This window comes from Choloepus didactylus, chromosome 1 (genome assembly GCF_015220235.1).
Source record: "Choloepus didactylus isolate mChoDid1 chromosome 1, mChoDid1.pri, whole genome shotgun sequence".
NCBI classification, from domain to species: domain Eukaryota; kingdom Metazoa; phylum Chordata; class Mammalia; order Pilosa; family Megalonychidae; genus Choloepus; species Choloepus didactylus.
This window is the reverse complement of record NC_051307.1, coordinates 163,939,087-163,958,734: the sequence shown is the minus strand read 5'-3', so window position 1 is coordinate 163,958,734 and position 19,648 is coordinate 163,939,087. Positions and strand designations below refer to the sequence as shown.

Below are 19,648 nucleotides of genomic sequence, written 5' to 3'. Positions count from 1 at the left end.
TGACACTTTTGAACACTACAGAATGGTACGACTTATAAGTCCCCTATAATGCCACTCCCTACAACCACTGTTTAAGGTTTAGTACATATTATGAAAGATTCCCTTTCACCTTAATATTTTTCTGAAGCATGGAACTTGATAAGCAGTCTTAAGAAAAGTAGACTAGAAAAACAGGGGAAATGAATGGAAAAGAAGAAAGTTGAAAAAAGTTGAGCACCAGCTATGTGCCAGGTGCCAGCTAGATGCTCCACATCAATGACTTCATTTTAACTTCCTAGCAACCCTGCAAAATTTTTTTTCAATTTAAAAGGTACACAATGTGAATTTCTTGGTTTTGATAATGTATTATAGCTATGTAAAATGTTACTATAGGGGAAATCTGGGTGATGGGTACACAGGACCTCTCTATACTATTTTTACAACTTCTTGTGAGTCTACGATTATTTCAAGATTAAAAGTTAAAATGAAACTAAGGCACAGGGAGGCGTTACGTACTTTGCTTTGAGGTCACACTGCTAGGAAATGAAAATTAAGTATAAATATTTGCAACGGAAATAGTTACTTGGTGACAAATGAACTAAAATCAATTCCTTCAACATAGATTCATTCAGAATCATGTAAGCACCTACTGCATTCCTGGTACACTTTCTAGACACAGCATAAAAAAAGTGAATAAGATTCAGTCACTGTTTTAAAGGTGCTTCTAGTCTAGTAGGTCATTATTTACTGAGCATCTACTATATAGATTCTAGGGGCAAAGGTAAGAAAAAAATGAATTAAAGACATAATCCTTAATTTCAAATTAAAAGAGTTTTCAATCATAGCCCTAGGAATCCATATTGTAAGCACAGACATAATACATATTCAACTCACTATAATCCAAGGGCTGATTTTCTAATTTGTAGAGTGCTCTCATGAAGAAAGAAAATCTAATTTCCTATTTACTGCAGACATTTTTTAAAAAGAGGTGAGAAAGATGAATTATTAACTAAAATTCCATTTTAATGTATTCATATTTCCTAATTAATGACAGTCCATGGTGGATATCTTTCTCTCTTTCCTTGCTCCTGTAATTTACCTTGTATGATATTCTTTAGCACTTAGGTATATTGTTCTCTGCTGTAACCTGGGTATCTTTTCTCTCCATCTATGTTTTGAGCTCATTAAAAGCTGTATTTCCTTTCCAGCCCCATGATTTAGAGCACGTAGTTGGTAATGAGTAAATGCTAATTTACTTGAACTCTGCCAACCATATGCCACTGCCATGGAGAATTAGCTAAAGTATTTCCAGAAAAGGTATAAATCAATTTAATTTTATTTAATTAATAATTACTAGGAGATTACTGCATATAAAAATATGTGCATAGAAATGTTTTTAAATATGAGATTAAACAAGAAAGGGGAAAACTATTTAGTGCTCACTCTAGTTTACCACTGCTTTCAGCATATTATGACTAATCCTAAAATTTTAACATCTTAGTAGCCAACACATAATCTAGTAAGAGACCTAGGTCTGGAATTGTCTTTCCTTATTTAAGTAAAGACTAGGGAAGTACAATAGTTATTACAGAACAAATAGAAGTTTCTGATTTATTCAAAGATATATCAAATGACATAGATCAAACATAGGCCAGATTCTGCTATGTTTTAAGGTATAAGCTTTTACAATTTTTCCAGGTTATAAGTCAGCATTCTTTAATTTTCCCACTCTAAGGGTAGACATTCAACAAAGTTAGAATTCAGCATTCACTGGTACAACTGAGAAAAGGTTACATGTACGATACATACATAAAACAGGCTTTTCTATGAAAAATTTTCTCTCCTGCTGGTATTAACCATGTGCTCACATGATTTTATATTACATTATTTTTGGTATTTCAACTAATGTAGTTCTTTCTGAATAATGACAATAATGCAATTTATAATGGTATTTTCCCTCTGATTTCTTCCTATGCACATGAAACCCAGAAGCTTAGCGCATGAATTTAGAGTAGCTCTTCCTGCCCTCAACCATCTTGGCATTCTGAGAAAACTAATGAACCCAGAAAATCTTCCTCTAAGAGAAGTAGAATTTAGTTTATTTTTTTCTCAGTAATGTAAGAATACTAATGGTCAAGTGGCCTGTTGAAGAGCATAAAGTTAATGAGAGAACCAAAGCAATTTCTTCATTTCAATCATATTCTTCTAATGCTCAACTTTATTATCTGTGTTCAGTGGAGGGTTATAGCTTTGATTTATATGTACTCTTTATAAAGATTACACTGTGTAACCTTTACAAAGAACAAGGTTACATTAATCTCATGCAATGCTTTTGAGGTTTTTTTTTTTAGAATTCTGTCTTTGCTGAGCTTAAAATAAACAAAAAAATTCCTCATGAGATGGGGGAAGAAACACAAAGAAATGAAAATGAATCAGAAAAAAGAGCAAGAACATAGATAAGCTAAGCATTTTAAGTAGTCAATGAAAAAACTTTGAAGAACAAACAGCAACATGAAAGTGAAATTCCTAATTCCTTTCTAAGCAGTAAATCAGATATTGCTTAAGATTAGACCCAGCCTTAAATTAGGCAGCTATTTATGCCAGAAAATCTGCAGGACTCATTTGTAAAAGTTTTGAGTGAAGAAGGCAGTCCTAAGCTGCAGGGTAAGAATGGAGTTGGGGTGGGCTTCTTCGGTGCTCTGGGGAAACTGTCTACTCTGTATTTGTGTCCCAAATCAGACCAACTCCGTTTTGTATACATGGCTCACAATACCTCCTTAGGGTGGAAAACTACGTTATCTAGTCTAAAATCTCCATGAATCAAACGTTCTTCACTATCATTATCTGGTAGGTGTTTCATTAGCCATTCAGATAGCTGGTCCATGGCAGGGATGTCCTGATGAGCTGCAGCATGATATTGCTTTGTCCAAGTTGATACCTAAAGATAAATAAATAAAAAAAAGATGGAGCCAAAAATGAAGTGTAAAAATCAGCAATTATAAAACAAAATAAATGTTAATTACATCAAATTTGGTTTCACACCTAAATGCTCAAGACGCTGTGATACTTTTGTTAGCCCAAAACATGCATATCAGCCTAAAACACTTAAATATTTAAGTCTCCCTTCCATTTTACTTGCCTAGCCTATCAGGGAAAAAAATATACTGGCTTAGGCATCAGGAAATGCAAGTTCTAATCTTTATTCTGCAACTATTTTGTGGAAGAAGGAAAAAAGAGTGGACAACAAACACACACATAAACAGATAAAAAGGCACAGAAAACTTCTGGAAGGGAGCACAAGAAAGGTAATCCCTGAAAAAGTGAATATGGTGACTGGAAGAAGGGGGGCTTTTATTTTTACTTTTCATTTTAATACTCTTTCTTACTACCCATAGAATCTTCTTAATTTATTACAAGTATTGAGAAGTGCAAAGACATTCTCCTGTTCTTGGAAACAAATGTAAACAAATCAACCTAGTTTCAGTCTTCCATCAATTGGGACCATATTATTTATTTGCTTATATCTCCCCCTCTCCCCAAGGTATCTTTACCTTGCAATAGAGTAAAGATCCTCATCTTTGGAGTAATACGGACTGAACCTAGGTTTATTATTATATCGAAGCCACTTAGTTATACTTGATTCCTATAAGCCTTGGTTTCCTCATCTGCAAAATGGGGGTAATAATATCTATTTCTTAGAACAGATATTATTCCATGTTGCAAAGATTAAAAAAGAGAAGGTCTACAACACACCTAGCATGAGACTGGCATATTATGAATTCTCTCTAAATCTTAGTTCCCTTCTCTCTCTCCTTAGTGTCCCAAAATGACATGATTAAAATGGGAAACAGTTCCAGACATCTCTGCTCTTTCCCACCCCCTCTTTTCTCTTAGTGAAGTTGTAGGTTTATGGAAAAATCATGCAGAAAATACCGAGTTCCCACATATTCCCCCCTTATTATTAACACTTTGCATTAGTGTAGTACCCCTGTTACAATTGATGGAAGAATATTATTATACTACTAACTATAGTCTATAATTTACATTAGAGTTCACTGTGTTGTACAGTCCTATAGCTTTTTTTTTAATAATTTTCTTTTAGTAACATACACACAACCTAAAGTTTCCCCTTTTAACCACATTCAGATATATAATTCTGTGCTGTCAATTACATGCACAATGTTGACTATCATCATTGCCATTCATTACTAAAACTTTTCCATCACCCCAAACAGAGAATCTATACCAATTAAGCATTAACTCCCCATTTCCTAACCCCTATCCTGGTCCCTGGTAACCTGTATTCTAGTTTCTGCTCTTGCTGTTCCTTTGATTTGAAATGCTCACTATCTCTTCCCCATCACTCAAAATTTCTTCCTCCCTTAAATACCCATTTCAAGACACATCTCTTCCAGGAAGCTTTCCCCACATAAAGTGAGGGCACACAAATCTCCACTCTCTGAATGTATAGCTCTCATGATGAATACCAAAAAATTTAATCCTAAATGGCATACTCTTTCATAACATTTCAAACTGTTATGTACATGAGATTCATGTAGAGGCTTTCCAGAAAAGGCCATAATTTCCTTTAGGAGAAGACTTACCTTCTATTTTCTTGATATTTTACAAGTACTCAGTAGGTATAAACACACACTTATACTTAATAAATACCTGTTTACCTAACTTGAAAAGGGAAAATTGGATAGAAAAGTCATGGGTAACTTAAGTGAAGTGTCCCTTAATTATAAAACAGCTTTTGATTTGCATTCTTTTGTCAGTTATAGAAGCTTTTGCTAAACAAAATTTGATGTGAAAAATATTTAAAATTTATTTTATGCTAAAAACAAGTCAGTCTTACAGAGGCAGATATTAAAATCCATAGCCAGCATTTCAGAAAACTCTACAATATAGGAGCCTTCTATTTTGACTAATAATGCATATTATTTCTAGAAACTTGAGAAAAGGAACTTTCTCCATGGATGTATTACCTGTCTTTTGCAGTACCCCATTCCTTTACCATATCCTTCCAGCTGCAGTGATTGTATATTCAAGGAATGTAATTGAGCCAAGGTTTCTATTATGGCCACATACATGGCTGAGCGCTCTGCTGGGCTAACTCCAGGAATTGTGACATCACGAAAGATTCGACCCTAGGGAAACAGATAATTAAATAAGAGATAATTTTTTAAAATAATAAATATTATCATAATAATTCATCACTGTGTCAACATGCCCTGCTTTTTAGAAGGCCCGAAAAAGATCAGGATAACAGTACTTTAACCCAAACCAATTCTTTGTATAATATGCTAGAAAAAGATTCACTTTTAAAACATGTTTAATATAAGAGTACACGCTCCAAAGGGAAAATACAAAGAAATGACAAGAAGAACTTAAAAGCCAAAAACTATTCTAAAATTACATTTTAAAAATGTAAAAAACAACTTGAATTTATTGTTCTTAGTGGCATGATTTTCTATTTGGAGACTTTTGACCCTGCCGTCAGGATAGTTTGGTCATTGCCACTACATATAGCTCTTTACTGACACCTAAAGGAAAATTCAAGAATAAATCAATACACCCTAATTACTATATTAGTTCCTAGTCCATTCCAACCTCCCACAATGTGTGCTGAAATTAATACAAAAGTTTAAGCCCCTACAAAACCATCTGAGAAACCAAAATGTTGAATAAGTAATTCTACCATTTAACAACATCTAACTTTATAATTAAAAATAAAAGCAACAACAAAATAAGATTGTGTGTTAACTTACCTGCACATGTTCCATCACGTAAAATTCTGTTCCAATGACAGAAGAATCACTGCAGTATAGTAAAGGCTTGGGAACAGGGAATCCAGTTGAAAACAAGGCTTTCTGGACTTCAAATTCTCTATCAATCTAAATAGTATGATAGATGATTTAAAAAATCAGAAACACAGAAATGTAATAACTGCTTGTGAGTTCACATTAAAGCTAAAAATAATTTTTAAAACATTATCAATAAATAATCCAGAGGATAATGGTAATAATTTCATAAAGTAGTCTTAGTTTAATCATTAAGGTTACAAGTTAGGCCAGTTCTAAACAATGATTTTGCAAGATTCCTCAATAATTTAATTAGGCTAAAAGGATGGCATGTGCATGAGGCTTAATCCTGGGCTCTAGTACTGTGAAGGCAACAGTTCCCAAAATTTCACAGATGTTATAATAAAACATCCTTTTGCTCCCAGCAGTTCCCTCCTTGCTGGCTTGCTCAGGCACTCTCTCTTTCTCCCTCATACTTCCCAAGGGGCTCAGGCAAGTCTCTGTTCTAATTCTCTGCCACAGTCAGCCAGAGCTAAGACAGGAAGCCCCAAGGCTGTAAAAGCTTCCTCAGCATCTGGAGTGCATTTAAGGTGAGACTGGCTCCTTTCTAGAGACTGTGTCACCAAACCACAGAGAGTAAGTGATCTCTCCTCAGCTTCTTTAAGGAGGCCTTAAATTTATGCTATCATAAATATATTAATGCCTATTAATTATGTTTCAAAACTCATTTTTGAAATGTCCAAACATTTTTATATTTTCCCAATCTATGCCGTTTTCTCATCGAGTACTATTCATTGTTGAACTTTGAGAGAAGATGCACAAACAGGAAAGGGATATACAGAACTGTTTAGCAGTGCTAATGTAAAAAGATTCCTTTTATAAGAACTCTTTTGTTGCAATTTAAATGTTCAGTCAGCTTTGTAAACTTCATAAATTTCAAAACCAGAACTCTGGTTTGTGCACCAGTTTAGAATTAGTCTGATTAGCGCATGTGCCCAGGAGCCTAGTTATTTCTGAATATGCTGACAAAACCAAGATCCATGCCTGTAAGACTAAGGACTAGAGCCAGACGTTATCTCAATGACCTCAACATCATGTATGGGGCTTAGTCTGAAGGGAAAATTGGATGTTCTCTACATTATCTCTTTCTTTCCTCTGCCACAATCCCCATTTCACAGATGAGAAAACTGAGCTCAGACTGATTATATGACTAGTCCAGGGTCCATAACTAATGAATTCTGGGACCAAGATTTAAGCTAAGTCTGTTGACCGAAAATGTAAACCCTTTTCACTAACTTACCCTATGTGCTGGTTTGAATGTATTATGTCCCCCAGAAAAAGCCATATTCTTTGATGCAATCTTATGGGGCAGACATAATAGTGGGGATGAAGTTGGAACGTTCGGATTAGGTTGTTTGCATGGAGATGTGCCCCACCCAACTGTAGATAATAACTGATGGGATATTTCCATGGAGGCATGGCCCCACCCATTCAGGGTGGGCCTTGATCAGTGGAGCCATATAAATGAGCTGACTCAAAGAAAAGGGACTCAGTGCAGCTGTGAGTGACGTTCTGAAGAGGAGCAAGCTTGCTAGAGAGGAACATCCTGGGAGAAAGCCATTTTGAAACCAGAACTTTGGAGCAGAAGCCAGACACGTGCCTTCCCTGCTAACAGAGGTTTTCCGGACGCCATTGGCCATCCTCCAGTGAAGGTACCCGATTACTGATGTGTTTCCTTGGACACTTTATGGCCTTAAGACTGTAACTGTGTAGCCAAATAAACCGCCTTTTTATATAAGCCAATTCATCTCTGGTGTTTTGCATTCTGCAGCATTAGCAAACTAGAACAGATTTTGGTATCAGAGAAGTGGGGTGCTTTTGCTGCTGAGTTTGCAAATACCAAACACGTTGGAATGGCTTTTTAAATGGATAAGGGGAAGATTCTGGAAGAATTGTGAGGAGCTTGATAGAAAAGGCCTAAACTGCTTTAAAGAGACTGTTTATGGAAATACGGACTCTAAAGATACTTCTGATGAGGACTTGAGCAGAAATGATGAATGTGTTGTTGCAAACTGGAAGAAAGGTGATCCTTGTTTTAAAGTGGCAGAGAATTTGGCAAAATTGAGTCCTGGTGTTGGATGGAAGGAAGAATTTGAAAGCGAGAACCTGGAATACTTAGCTGAGGAGATCTCCAGACTACATGTGGAGGATGTACCCTGGCTTCTTCTTGCAGCTTATAGTAAAATGCGAGCAGAGAGAGATAAACTTAGAACTGAACTCTTGGGTTCAAAGAAACCAGAAGCTGATGGCTTGGAAAATTATGAGCTTCCAGGGGGTGGAAACCCAGAAGCTACAGCCCAACATGAGGATGTAACCAAACATGGAACCCAGCTGCCATTTCAGTACAAGCCAAGATTGGAGACGGAATTAGCCAGAAAGGATTTGTGGAAAGTCCTATTGTCTGATGGCTTTGACCTCTGCATGCTTCATGCGAAGCCAACAGAATTTTTGCGAGATCTTTACAGACAGAGCCACTGCTGGTCCAGACTGGAGAAGACAGACAAGGAACAAACTGAAGGAAAAATTTCATCAAAGACAGAGCCATGGAGGTTGATGTCTGGAGTCAAGAGGCCTTGGGCTGGGAGAGTGGAGTGGCCCACACGCATGGAAAGGGTGAGTTTGCCCCAGAGGTCGACGGTGGGCATTCCACCTTGATGCTCTGGGAGAGTTTTGCCACCTGAGGTTCCAAAGAGGGTGGAACACATTCCCAGGGAATTGGGGAGAGCCTGGCTGCCACCACACTGTTCTGAAGGGGTTGAGCATGTGCCCTCGAGATGGAAGGGAATCCGGGAGCTGCCCCGATGTTTGAGGAGGGTGGGGCAGAGAAGGTGGTCTCCCCAATGTGTGGATATGTTGGAGCACTCACCCAAGTGTTTGGAGAGGAAAGGGCTGCCACAAAGACCCTTAGGGAGGGTTAGACTCCCACTCTCTCAAGCCCCAAGGATGCAACATCGTTCTGTTAATGACTCTCAGACTTTGAAATCTAATGGAGTTTGTCCTGCAGGTTTTAGGAACTGTTTTGGTCCTGTTAACCCTGTTTTCCTTACTCTTTCTCCTTATGGCAATGGGAATGTTTATCCTAGGAATGTCCCTCCTTTGTATATTGGAAGCATATAACTTGTTCTAAGTCCACAGATCCAAAGCTAAAGGAAAAGTATGCCTTAGGACTGACCACGCCTATATTTGATTTTGATGGGATGTTGTACTTAACTATTGTTACTGAAATGATTTAAGTTTCTGTGGTATTGTGGGATGAATGTATTTTGTATTTGGAAAGAATATGTTTTTCTGGGGTCCAGGGGGTGGAATGTGCTGGTTTGAATGTATTATTTCCCCCAGAAAAAGCCATATTCTTTGATGCAATCTTGTGGGGCAGACATAATAGTGGGGATTAAGTTGGAACGTTTGGATTAGGTTGTCTGCATGGAGATGTGCCCCACCCAACTGTAGATGATAACTGATGGGATATTTCCATGGAGGCATGGCCCTACCCATTCAGGGTGGGCCTTGATCAGTGGAGCCATATAAATGAGCTGACTCAAAGAAAAGGGACTTAGTGCAGCTGTGAGTGACGTTCTGAAGAGGAGCAAGCTTGCTAGAGAGGAACGTCCTGGGAGAAAGCCATTTTGAAACCAGAACTTTGGAGCAGATGCCAGACACATGCCTTCCCAGCTAACAGAGGTTTTCCGGATGCCATTGGCCATCCTCCAGTGAAGGTACCCGATTACTGATGTGTTACCTTGGACACTTTATGGCCTTAAGACTGTAACTGTGTAGCCAAATAAACCCCCTTTTTATAAAAGCCAATCCATCTCTGGTGTTTTGCATTCTGCAGTATTAGCAAACTAGAACACCCTAGAATAATATATCTTAATATTTATTAATAGAGTTGTGATAAATAGAAGACTTAGGAAACTTAGGATCCTTAGGAAACTGTATGGATGCTACCTTTGAAGGAATTTCCATTTCCAGACCTAATCTCTGGGGTAGGATAGTGATCCTTGGGAAGAAACAATAGTTTATTCTAATCATATGTATGCCTTAACATAAAGCCAATCAACAATAAAACCCTAGACAACAGGGAGAAACTGACCTTCAGAATTAACTCATCACAATAATCAGATGCCCAGACATTAGCAAAAAATTACAAGGCAAACTAAGAAACAGGAAGATATGGTTCATCAAGAGAATCAATAAAAACTTTAGAGGAGATGCAGAATTTGGAGATAATCAGTGAAGGTTCAAACAAACCTCCTAAATCAATTCAAGGGGATGAAGGATATAGAGAGGTAAAGGATATTAAGAAGACAGTATGTGAGCATAAAGAAGAATTTGAAACTTTAAAAAGAAACATAATAGAAATTAAAGAAAAGAAAGACACAACAATGGAGATTAAATATACACTAGAGGCATACAACAGCATATTTGAACAGGCAGAAGAAAGAATCAGCAAACTAGAAGAAAGGACAATTGAAATCATACAGACAGAAGAACAGATAGAGAAAAGAGCAGAAAAATAAATTGAGCAGGGTCTCAGGGACTTGAGTGACAGCGTGAAGCATACAAACATATACATCATGAGTGTCCCAGAAGGAGAAGAGAAAGAAAAAGAGGTACGGAGAATATTTGAGGAAATAACGACAGAAAATTTCCCAACTCTTATGAAAGGCATAAATATACATGTCCAAGAAGCACAACATACTCCAAACAGAATAAACCCTAACTGACTTACTGTGAGACACATACTAATCAGAATGTCAAACGCCAAATATAAAGAGAAAATTCTGAAAGCAGTAAGAGAAAGGCAATTCTTCACATACAAGGTTGAGTAATACAAACTCCAGGGTAACAACAAAGAGGTATTTTAAAAATATACAGAAACAGAAATGAGAATGTGATCAGACAGATATATCACAAAAGATCAACTATACAGAAAAGAGGTTGCAATAAAGGAAAAAGAGACAAAGGATATGACATATAAAGATATGGCCAAAGAATAAAATGGCTGAAGTTAAGTACTGCCTTGACAGTAATAACACTGAATGTTAACGGATTAAACTCTCCAATCAAAAGAAACAGATTGGCAGGATGGATTAAAAAAGCATGATCCAACTATTTGTTCTTTACTAAAGACTCACCTTAGACCCAAGGAAGCAAATAGGCTGAAAGTAATAGGATGCAAAAGACATTCTATGAAAATAGTAACCAAAAAAGAACTGGGGTAGCTATACTAATATCATAAATACAGACTTTAAATCAAAAGCTGTTATGAGAGACAAAAACACACTATATGCTAAAAAAAGGGTCAACACCCCAAGAAGAAATAACAATCATAAATATTTATGCACCTAACCACGGAGCCCCAAAATACATGAGGCAAACACTGGAAAAACTGAAGGGAGAAATAGGCACCAATACAATAATTGATGGAGACTTCAATACACCATTCTCATCAATAGATAGAACATCTAGACAGAGGATAAGTAAGGAAGCAAAGAACTTGAATAATATGATAAATGAACTAGACCTAACAGACATATATAGAATATTGCATTCCAAAACAGCACAATATACATTCTTCCCAAATGCACATGGAATGTTCTCCAGGATAGACCACATGTTGGGTCTCAAAACAAGTCTCAATAAATTTTAAAAGATTGAAATTATATAAAGCATCTTCTCTGACCATAATGGAATGAAGCCAGAAATTAGTAACAGGCAGAGAACTGGAAAATCCACAAATATAGAGAGGTTAAGTGACACACTATTAAACAATCAATGGATCAAAGAAGAAATTACAAGGGAAATTAGTAAATACCTTGAGACAAATGAAAATGAGAACACAACATATCAAAACTTAAGTGATATAGTGCAGTTCTGAAAGGGAAATTTTTATCCTTCAATGCTTACATGAATAAAGAAGCAAGATCTAAAATCAAAGACCTAACTGCACGCTAGAGGAACTAGAAGAAGAACAGCAAACTAACTCCAGAGCAAGCCAAAGAAAAGAAATAACAAAAATGAGGGCAGAAATCAATGAAATAGAGAATTAAAAAACAATAGAGAGCATTAACAAAGTCAGAAGTTGGTTCTTTGAAAAGATCAATAAAATTAACAAACCATTACCAAGACTGACAAAGAAAAAAATAGAGAAGATGCAAATACATAAAATCAGAAATGAGAGGGGAGACATGACTACTCACCACACAGAAATAAAAAGGATCATATAAGGATACTACAAACAACTGTATGCCAACAAATCAAGAAATCTAGATGAAATGGACAAATTCATAGAAACACAATGAACAACCTACACTGACTCCAGAAGAAATAGAGTAAACACCAATAACAAGTAAAGAGATTGAATCAGTCATCAAAAAATCCTGACAAAGAAAAGCCCAGTATCAGATGGCTTCACAGATGAATTCTACTAGACATTCCAAGAAGAATCAATACCAATCCTTTTCAAACTCTTCCAAAAAACTGAACAGGATAGAACACTACCTTACTCATTCTATGAGGTCAACATAACCCTAATACCAAAGCCAGATAAAGATACTACAAAAAAATTATAGATCAATTTCTTTTATGAATATAGATACAAAAATCCTCAACAAAAATACTAGCAAATTAAAAGAATTATACACCTTGATCTAGTGGGTTTTATCTCAGATATGCAAGAGTGGTTCAATGTAAGAAAATCTATTAATGTTAATACACCACATTAAAAAAAAAGGGAAAAAAGCACATGTTCTTCTCAATTGGTGCAGAAAAGGCATTTGACAAAATCCAGCATCCTTTCTTGATAAAAACATTTAGAACAATAGGAATAAATGGAAACTCACTTAACATGATAAAAGGCATATATGAAAAATTCACAGCTAACATCATACTCAGTGGTGAAAGTCTGAAAGCTTTCCCTCTAAGATCTGGAACAAGACAAGGATGCCACTGTCACCACTGTTATTCAACATTGTACTGGAAGTTCTAGCCAGAGAAGTTACATAAGAAAAAGAATTAAAATGCATCCAAATTGCAAAGGAAGAAGTTAAAACTTTCCCTATTGGCAGATACATAATCCTGTATATAGAAAGTTCCAAAAATATCTACAACAAAGATACTACAGCTAATAAAGGAATTCAGCAAAGTGGTCCTGTACAAGATCAACAGGCAAAAATCAGTAATTGTTTCTATATACTAGCAATGAGCAATCTGAGGAGGAAATCAAGAAAAAAAATTCCATTTACAATAGCAACCAAAATAATCAAATATCCATGAATAAATTTAACCAAGAATTTAAAGGACTAATACATGGAAAACTACAAAACCTTGCCAAAGGAAATCAAAGATCTAAATAAATGAAAGGACATTCCATGCTCATGGATTGGAAGACTAAATATTGTTCAGGTATCTATTCTATCCAAAATGATTTACAGATTCAATGCAATCCCAATCGAAATTCCAACAGCCTACTTTACAGAAATGGAAAAGCCTATTATCAAATTTATATGGAAGGGTAAGGGGGCTTGTATACCCAAACCCATCTTGAAAAAGAAGACCGAAGTGGGAGGACTCACACTTCCTGACTTTAAAGTTTATTACAAAGCTACAATGGTCAAAACAGCATGGTATTAGCGTAAGGAGAGATATATAGAGAGACCAAAGAAATTGAATTGAGAGTTCTGAAATAGAATCTTACATCTATGATCAATTGATTTTTGACAAGATTGCCAAGTTCACTCAATTAGGAAAGAATAGTCTCTTCAACAAATGGTGCTGGGAGAATTGGATATCTATATTAAAAGAATGAAAGAGGACCCCTACCTTGCAACACATACAGAAATTAACTCAAAATGGATCAAAGACTTAAATATAAATCAGGCCTACAGAACTCCTAGAAGAAAATGTAGGGAAGCATCTTCAGGATCTCATGTTAGGCAATGGTTTCTTAGATTTTACACCCAAAGCACTAGCAACAAAAGAAAAAATAGATAAATGGGACCTCATCAAAATTAAAATCTTTTGTGCATCAAAGGACTCTATCACAAAAATTAAAAGCTAACCCACCGCAATGGTAGACAATTTTTGGAAATATTTTTCCATATCCAACAAGGGATTAATATCCAGAATATATAAAGAAATCCCACAGCTCAACATAAAAAGATAAGCAACCCAATTGAAAAAAATCGGCAAAGACTTGAATAGACATTTCTCCAAAGAGGATATACAAATGACTAAAAAGCACATGAAAAGATGTCAACATCATAGCTATGAAGGAAATGCAAATCAAAGCCATGAGATATCATTTCAACCCCACTAGAATGGCTATAATGAAAAACACCCAGAAAATTACAAGTGTTTGAGAGGGTGAGGAAAAATAGGAACACTCATGTATTGCTAATGTGAATGTAAAATGGTGCCGCTGCTATGGAAGACAGTTTGGAAGTCCCTCAGGAAGCTAAGTATAGGATTACCATATGATCTGGCATTCCCTCTACTTGGTATATACCTAACATATTTGAAAGCAGAAACTTGAACAGATGTTTGCACAACAATGTTCACAGTGGCGTTATTCAAAATTGCCAAAAGATGGAAGCAACCCAAGTGCCCACCAACCAATGAATGGATAATCAAAATGTGGTATATGTATACAGTGGAAAATGATTCAGCATTAAAAAGGAATGAAGTTCTGGTTTATGGGACAACATGGATGAACCTTGAAGACATTAGATTAAGTGAAATAAGCCAAACACAAAAGGACAAATATTGTTTGATCTCACTTACATGAAATAATTAGAATAAGCAAACTCATGGAGTTAGAATCTAGAATATGGGTTACATGGGCTGGGTTCGGGGAGGGAACGGGGAGTTAATGCTCAATTTGTACAGAATTTCTATTTGGTTTGATTGTAACATTTTAGAAATAGATGTGGTGATGGTAGCACAACACTGAGTATAAACAACAGCACTGAATTATGTATGTGAATGTGGTTAAAAGGGGAATTCAGGCCATAGAATTCAGGTTCCTAGAATAAAAATTCAAAGATAAAACAGAGGACTGTACAACACAGAGAACCCTACTGTAAATGACAGAATACAGTTAATAGTACAAATTTAAATTTTTTCATGAATTATAACAAATGTACCACACTAATGCAGAGTGTTAATAATGGAGAGGTTGGGTGTATGGGAATGCTGTATTTTTTACATGATTTTTCTGTAAACCTACAACTTCTCTAAGAAAAAATATTTAAAAATTAGAAAAAAGTATTTATTTGACACCAAAGAATTTATCACTGCATCTTCATCTATATACCATACCTTGTGTGCTTTAGGAAGAAGTGGACCCGGTGGTTTTTTTCTGAGTACATATGCTTGAGAGCCCTTCTGGAGATGAAAGGTTGGATTGGACTGTCCTGATCTAGATAAGAGTAGAGAAAAGGTCAATTACAAAGATATATTTTCCTTCTTCCCCAAATCCTACTGAAATGTCAGAAGAAATGTGAAATGAAAATATCCATCTCAATGCTGGAAAGTCAAGAGGGGTGCTACTAGCCCCTCCCTAGAGGAGTTTCTGGATGATATTAAAGCAAGTAGCAACATACTGGCAGCTAGAGAATCTATAACCCATACAGGTAGAAGAGAGGACCCTCATAACCCACAAAACAAGTTTTGTCAGAAATGTCCCTAGAATAATGCCTAGATCCAAGGAAACAAAGGATGGGAGATGCGATCGTAGGTGATTAGTCAAAAAATTAACTAAAGTTTGCTGGAACAGCTGGGTTAGTGCTTCCTCCTCTGCTCTTGGAGCAGATAACCCCCCAAAGTGTTGTCAAGGCTAGACTCTAGTATACCTGTCTACAGTGGGAGTTCTGATAAGCAAGATCCCAGAGTGGGTATTTGGGCCAGGGAAGTACAGCAGTGCCCAGCTTTCTCTACCAGGTGAAGAGAAATTCCCAAGTGGACTAAGGAAATATACTCCAGCTACCAAAGCTAGTCAGAATCATCCATTTGTGGCCTAACATGTCTTCAATTTTTATAAACTTTTTCATGACTCCAACAGCAAGAAAGAGAAGCCCTAAAGTAAATAAACAGAAGAATTAATCCCTGAGGTAACAGGTAATAGAGGAAAGTGAAATCTGAAGTGAGCATGATTAATATTCTCTGGGAGATTTAAGGGGGAATTGCATCAATAAAAATAAACAAACCATAAGCCATAAGAAGAAAGAATTTGAGTTCCTGGGGGAAAAAACCAAACTGGCAAAACAATTTATCCTCACCCTCAAATCAACAGAAGAGCTAAAGAGCACAATAAACACAACTTAAGATCAGAGAATGAGGTAAAATACCAGCTGAGGAAGTTTCCAAAAAACACAAAGCAGAAGGCCAAAAGATGAAAAGTATGAGAGAAAAGGTAAGAGAGAGATCCAAAAGTCCCAACATCCATCCATCATAAGTTCCAAGAAAGGTGGACACAGAACCTAAGGTAGGAAAAAAATTTTTTTTAATTACAAAGAAAAATTTCCAAAGTTGAAGAAAGAGTTAAATTTTCAGAAGGAAGGGACCACAGTAGAATGAGAGAAGTCTTAAACATAACCTGGTGATGTATATAAACTACAAGCTTGCAGAGATGGAGTTTCATAAAATATCAGCTCTGACATCAGACTTTTCATCTGTAATAAGGGAGTAATTAGTCAGTATTTACTGTGTACATACCATGTGCAAAGCACTCTCCTGAGTCCTGGGAATAGGGGGAGGTGGAGGGAGAGGTAACAAAAATCTTTATCCTACTTGTAGGAATCAGACAACAAATTTAAAATAAATTTAAAACATAAAGTAGAATATATAGTAGGTTAGTTGATGATAATGCTATAGAGGAAAAGTGAGGTAGGAAAGTGGGAATTTTATGATAGTAGTCAGGAAAGGCCTCACTGAGGAGGTGACATTTGAGTGAAGTCCTGAAGAAGCTAAGGGAGAAATCCATGGACATGTGGAGGAAGAGTACCTCAGGCAAAAGCAATAGTGTGAGCAAAGGCCCTGGACATGCCAGGCATCTTCAAGGAAGAGCACAGAAGCCAATGTGCCTGAAGCAAAATGAGTAAAGGACACAAAGAAATGACAGGGTGGGGGCGACTAGGCAGATCACAAAGAACCTTGCAAGCCCCTTACAGATTTAGGCTTTTACTCTCAGTGAGATAAGCAGTTGTGGAGATTGAATCATGTTCTCCACAAAAACATGTTCAAGTACTAACCCCTAGTTCTGTGGATGTGAACCCATTTGTAAATAGAATCTTCGAATGTTACTTAAGGTGTGAACAAGGGTGGGCCTTAATTCCATATGGCTGATGTCCCTATAAGCAAAGGAAATTAGACATGGAGATACAGCTGGAAGAGAGAGATTACCATGTGATGGAGACAGAGATTTATCTACAAGCAAGGAACCCCAAGGGTAACTGGCAAGTCGACCCCAGAATACTACAGACTCTAGGAGAAAGCAAGGTTTTTGGATACAGACCATGTGATTTGGACATGTAGCCTCCAAAACTGTGAGACAATAAATTCCTATTGTTTAAGCTAACCAGCATGTGGTATTTGTCTTGGCAGCTCTGGCAAACTAAGACAGAGTCTTTGGAGAATTTTGAGCACAGGAATGACATGACTTGATACATTTTAACAATATCTTTTTCACTGCTGGGTCCAGAAGAGATTGAAGGGGGCAAGGGCAAAAGCAGGAAAGCCGATTAGGAGAATACAGCAGTAATATGCCTAAGAGAATGGTGGCTTTGCCCACAGCTATAGCAGTGAAGGTGGTGAGAAGTGATCCCATTCTGCACGTACAGTGAAGGTAAAGCCAGCAAGGTGTGCTGATAAAACTGATTGTGGGATGTGAGATCCCACAATCAGTATCCACTAAACAGCTAAAATGAAAAACACTGACACCACCAGGTGTAGGCAAGGATGATTTTTGAGACTTCCTTTGTGGCCTAGCATGTCTTCAATTTTTATAAACTTTTTCATTGGTCCAAAAAATGAATATATATTCTCTGTGGGATACATAGTTCTATACATATATATATTAAATTAAGCTTACATAACATTTCTGGAAGCAATATTTATGCCACAGCTAATTTCATTTATCCAGAATGATTCTGGTTTATATAGCATCCAAGTTAATTCAGAATTAAGTGTCTTTCAGTTACATGGCTTTCCAACAAACCTAGGAGGGATATAAATATTATTTTACCAAAGTGAGGCTTGATGCTCAAAGAGTTACATAACCTATCCAGCGTACCACAGCAAGTGGAACAGTTGGAGTTTGAACTTTGACTTGTTTTATGAAAATGACCTTTCATTCTATTACTCCATTTTGTCATCAGTACTAACTAGAAAGGGTTGGTATAGCAGTTTAGGAAACTAATTCCCAGAGAACTTATGTAACATAAACTTCCATTCAGTAAACAGCAGATCCAGTTTTCTGTCTCCCGAGCCAGAGCTCTCTAGTACAGTTTACCAAAATACTATTCTTGAGAATAAAGATTTATTTTCTATTATAAAACATCAGAACAGAGCCAAGTTCATAGTGGGAAACGGTACTCTGAGGATCGTCTCATTCAGTTCCATCCCCTCATTCAAAAAAACCTGACTCCCAAAGTGGAAGAGCTAGGATTAGAATTCGTATCTCCCAGCCATTCTCTCAGTCTCCCGGAAAATGGCCAGTTATAACCGAATTACAACAGCTTCTCAGAAAAACGATCTGATCGTTTTGTACTGGTTACAGTACAAAAGATGAAGGAAGGCCTCTGCATTTCCCACAAAGGTTCCAGTCTTAACTCCTCAGTGAACCCTCGAAGCATACAATTCCATCCTTTAATAAAGATTCCTTCGCAGTGGAATCGCGAATGTTATCGGGCTTCCAATATTGCCCGCGAATAGGGAACGTCCCGAATGACTGCAGAGGACCGGCTTGCAGAGTGCGTCATTTCAGGAAAAGAAATCAGAATGGGGGAAATTAGGAACTATCCTTGTCAAAACTAGAAAATCACAATGTACAGATTCGTTTCTGCCGCGGGCGAAGGCCGGCGTCGATACCTGTATTGGACAACGGTCATTGTGGTTTCAGGTTCGGCCTCAAAACCGGGCAGGTGCTGGCGCAGGTAGTCCTCCAGGGACGTGTGGTCGAACTTGTGCTGGGGCAGCACTTCGACCGTCTCAGGTTCGCCAGAAGCCCCGACCTCCATGATCTTCACCGCAGCAGACCGCAGAACGCCTCAGGTCCCGAAAGTCAACTCCCTTCAGTTCCCGGAGCGCTACTAGACACGACACCGGGTGGCGAAGTCTGGACGGGGCGGGAGAAGTGGCGGAGGAGGGAGTGGCGGGTGGGGTCAAAGCCGGGGCCGGCCGAGGGCTGGGTCGAGGCGGGCGGGTAGCTCTAGCCAATCACACACACACCGATGAGTTCGGTTCCATGGGGAAATGTCAGAAGTTTTGGTTGTGTTCAGTTTTAAGACTTTTTCAGTCAGCCTCAGAGTTGGAGGGCTCAGTTTTTAAGAAAGCAAAGTTTCGGTCAACACTAAGAGGGAATAAGAACTTAGAGGCCTCTTCCATTCCCAAATTTAATACACTGGCAGACGGAAGCTCCTATAGGGTCCGGTTAGGAAAAGAGCTCGTCAGAACCTACTAGCCCAGGAATAAAAGATTCTGGTGTTTCTCCATGCCGTCCTGTTAGAGATAGTACCGCAGGCCACCAGCTCTGCTGCGTCTTGGTCTCGCAAGACCGTGTGAAGTGGGAAGCAAAAAGAGCACGG

The 19,648-nt window shown here is 37.5% G+C and overlaps 1 protein-coding gene across 4 annotated transcripts in view; it reads right to left on the bottom strand.

Moving 5' to 3' along the window:
* Positions 1-19,579, bottom strand: part of ACAD11 (acyl-CoA dehydrogenase family member 11) — a 76,790-nt gene extending 57,211 nt beyond the window's left edge. For 2 of the 4 annotated variants that reach the window (XR_005218111.1, XR_005218112.1), the window contains exons 1-5: positions 18,933-19,579; positions 15,165-15,264; positions 5,751-5,876; positions 4,968-5,129; positions 2,753-2,917 (exon numbers count right to left, since the gene is read on the bottom strand). Coding sequence is in view for 2 of the 4 variants with exons in the window: in XM_037844771.1 (XP_037700699.1) it covers positions 2,753-2,917; positions 4,968-5,129; positions 5,751-5,876; positions 15,165-15,264; positions 18,933-19,081 (702 nt within the window). In the remaining 2 variants the exon portion in view is untranslated. The remainder of the gene's footprint in view (positions 1-2,752; positions 2,918-4,967; positions 5,130-5,750; positions 5,877-15,164; positions 15,265-18,932) is intronic. The other 2 variants (XM_037844771.1, XM_037844776.1) reach the window with 2 other exon arrangements.
* Between the last annotated feature and the right edge of the window lie 69 nt (positions 19,580-19,648).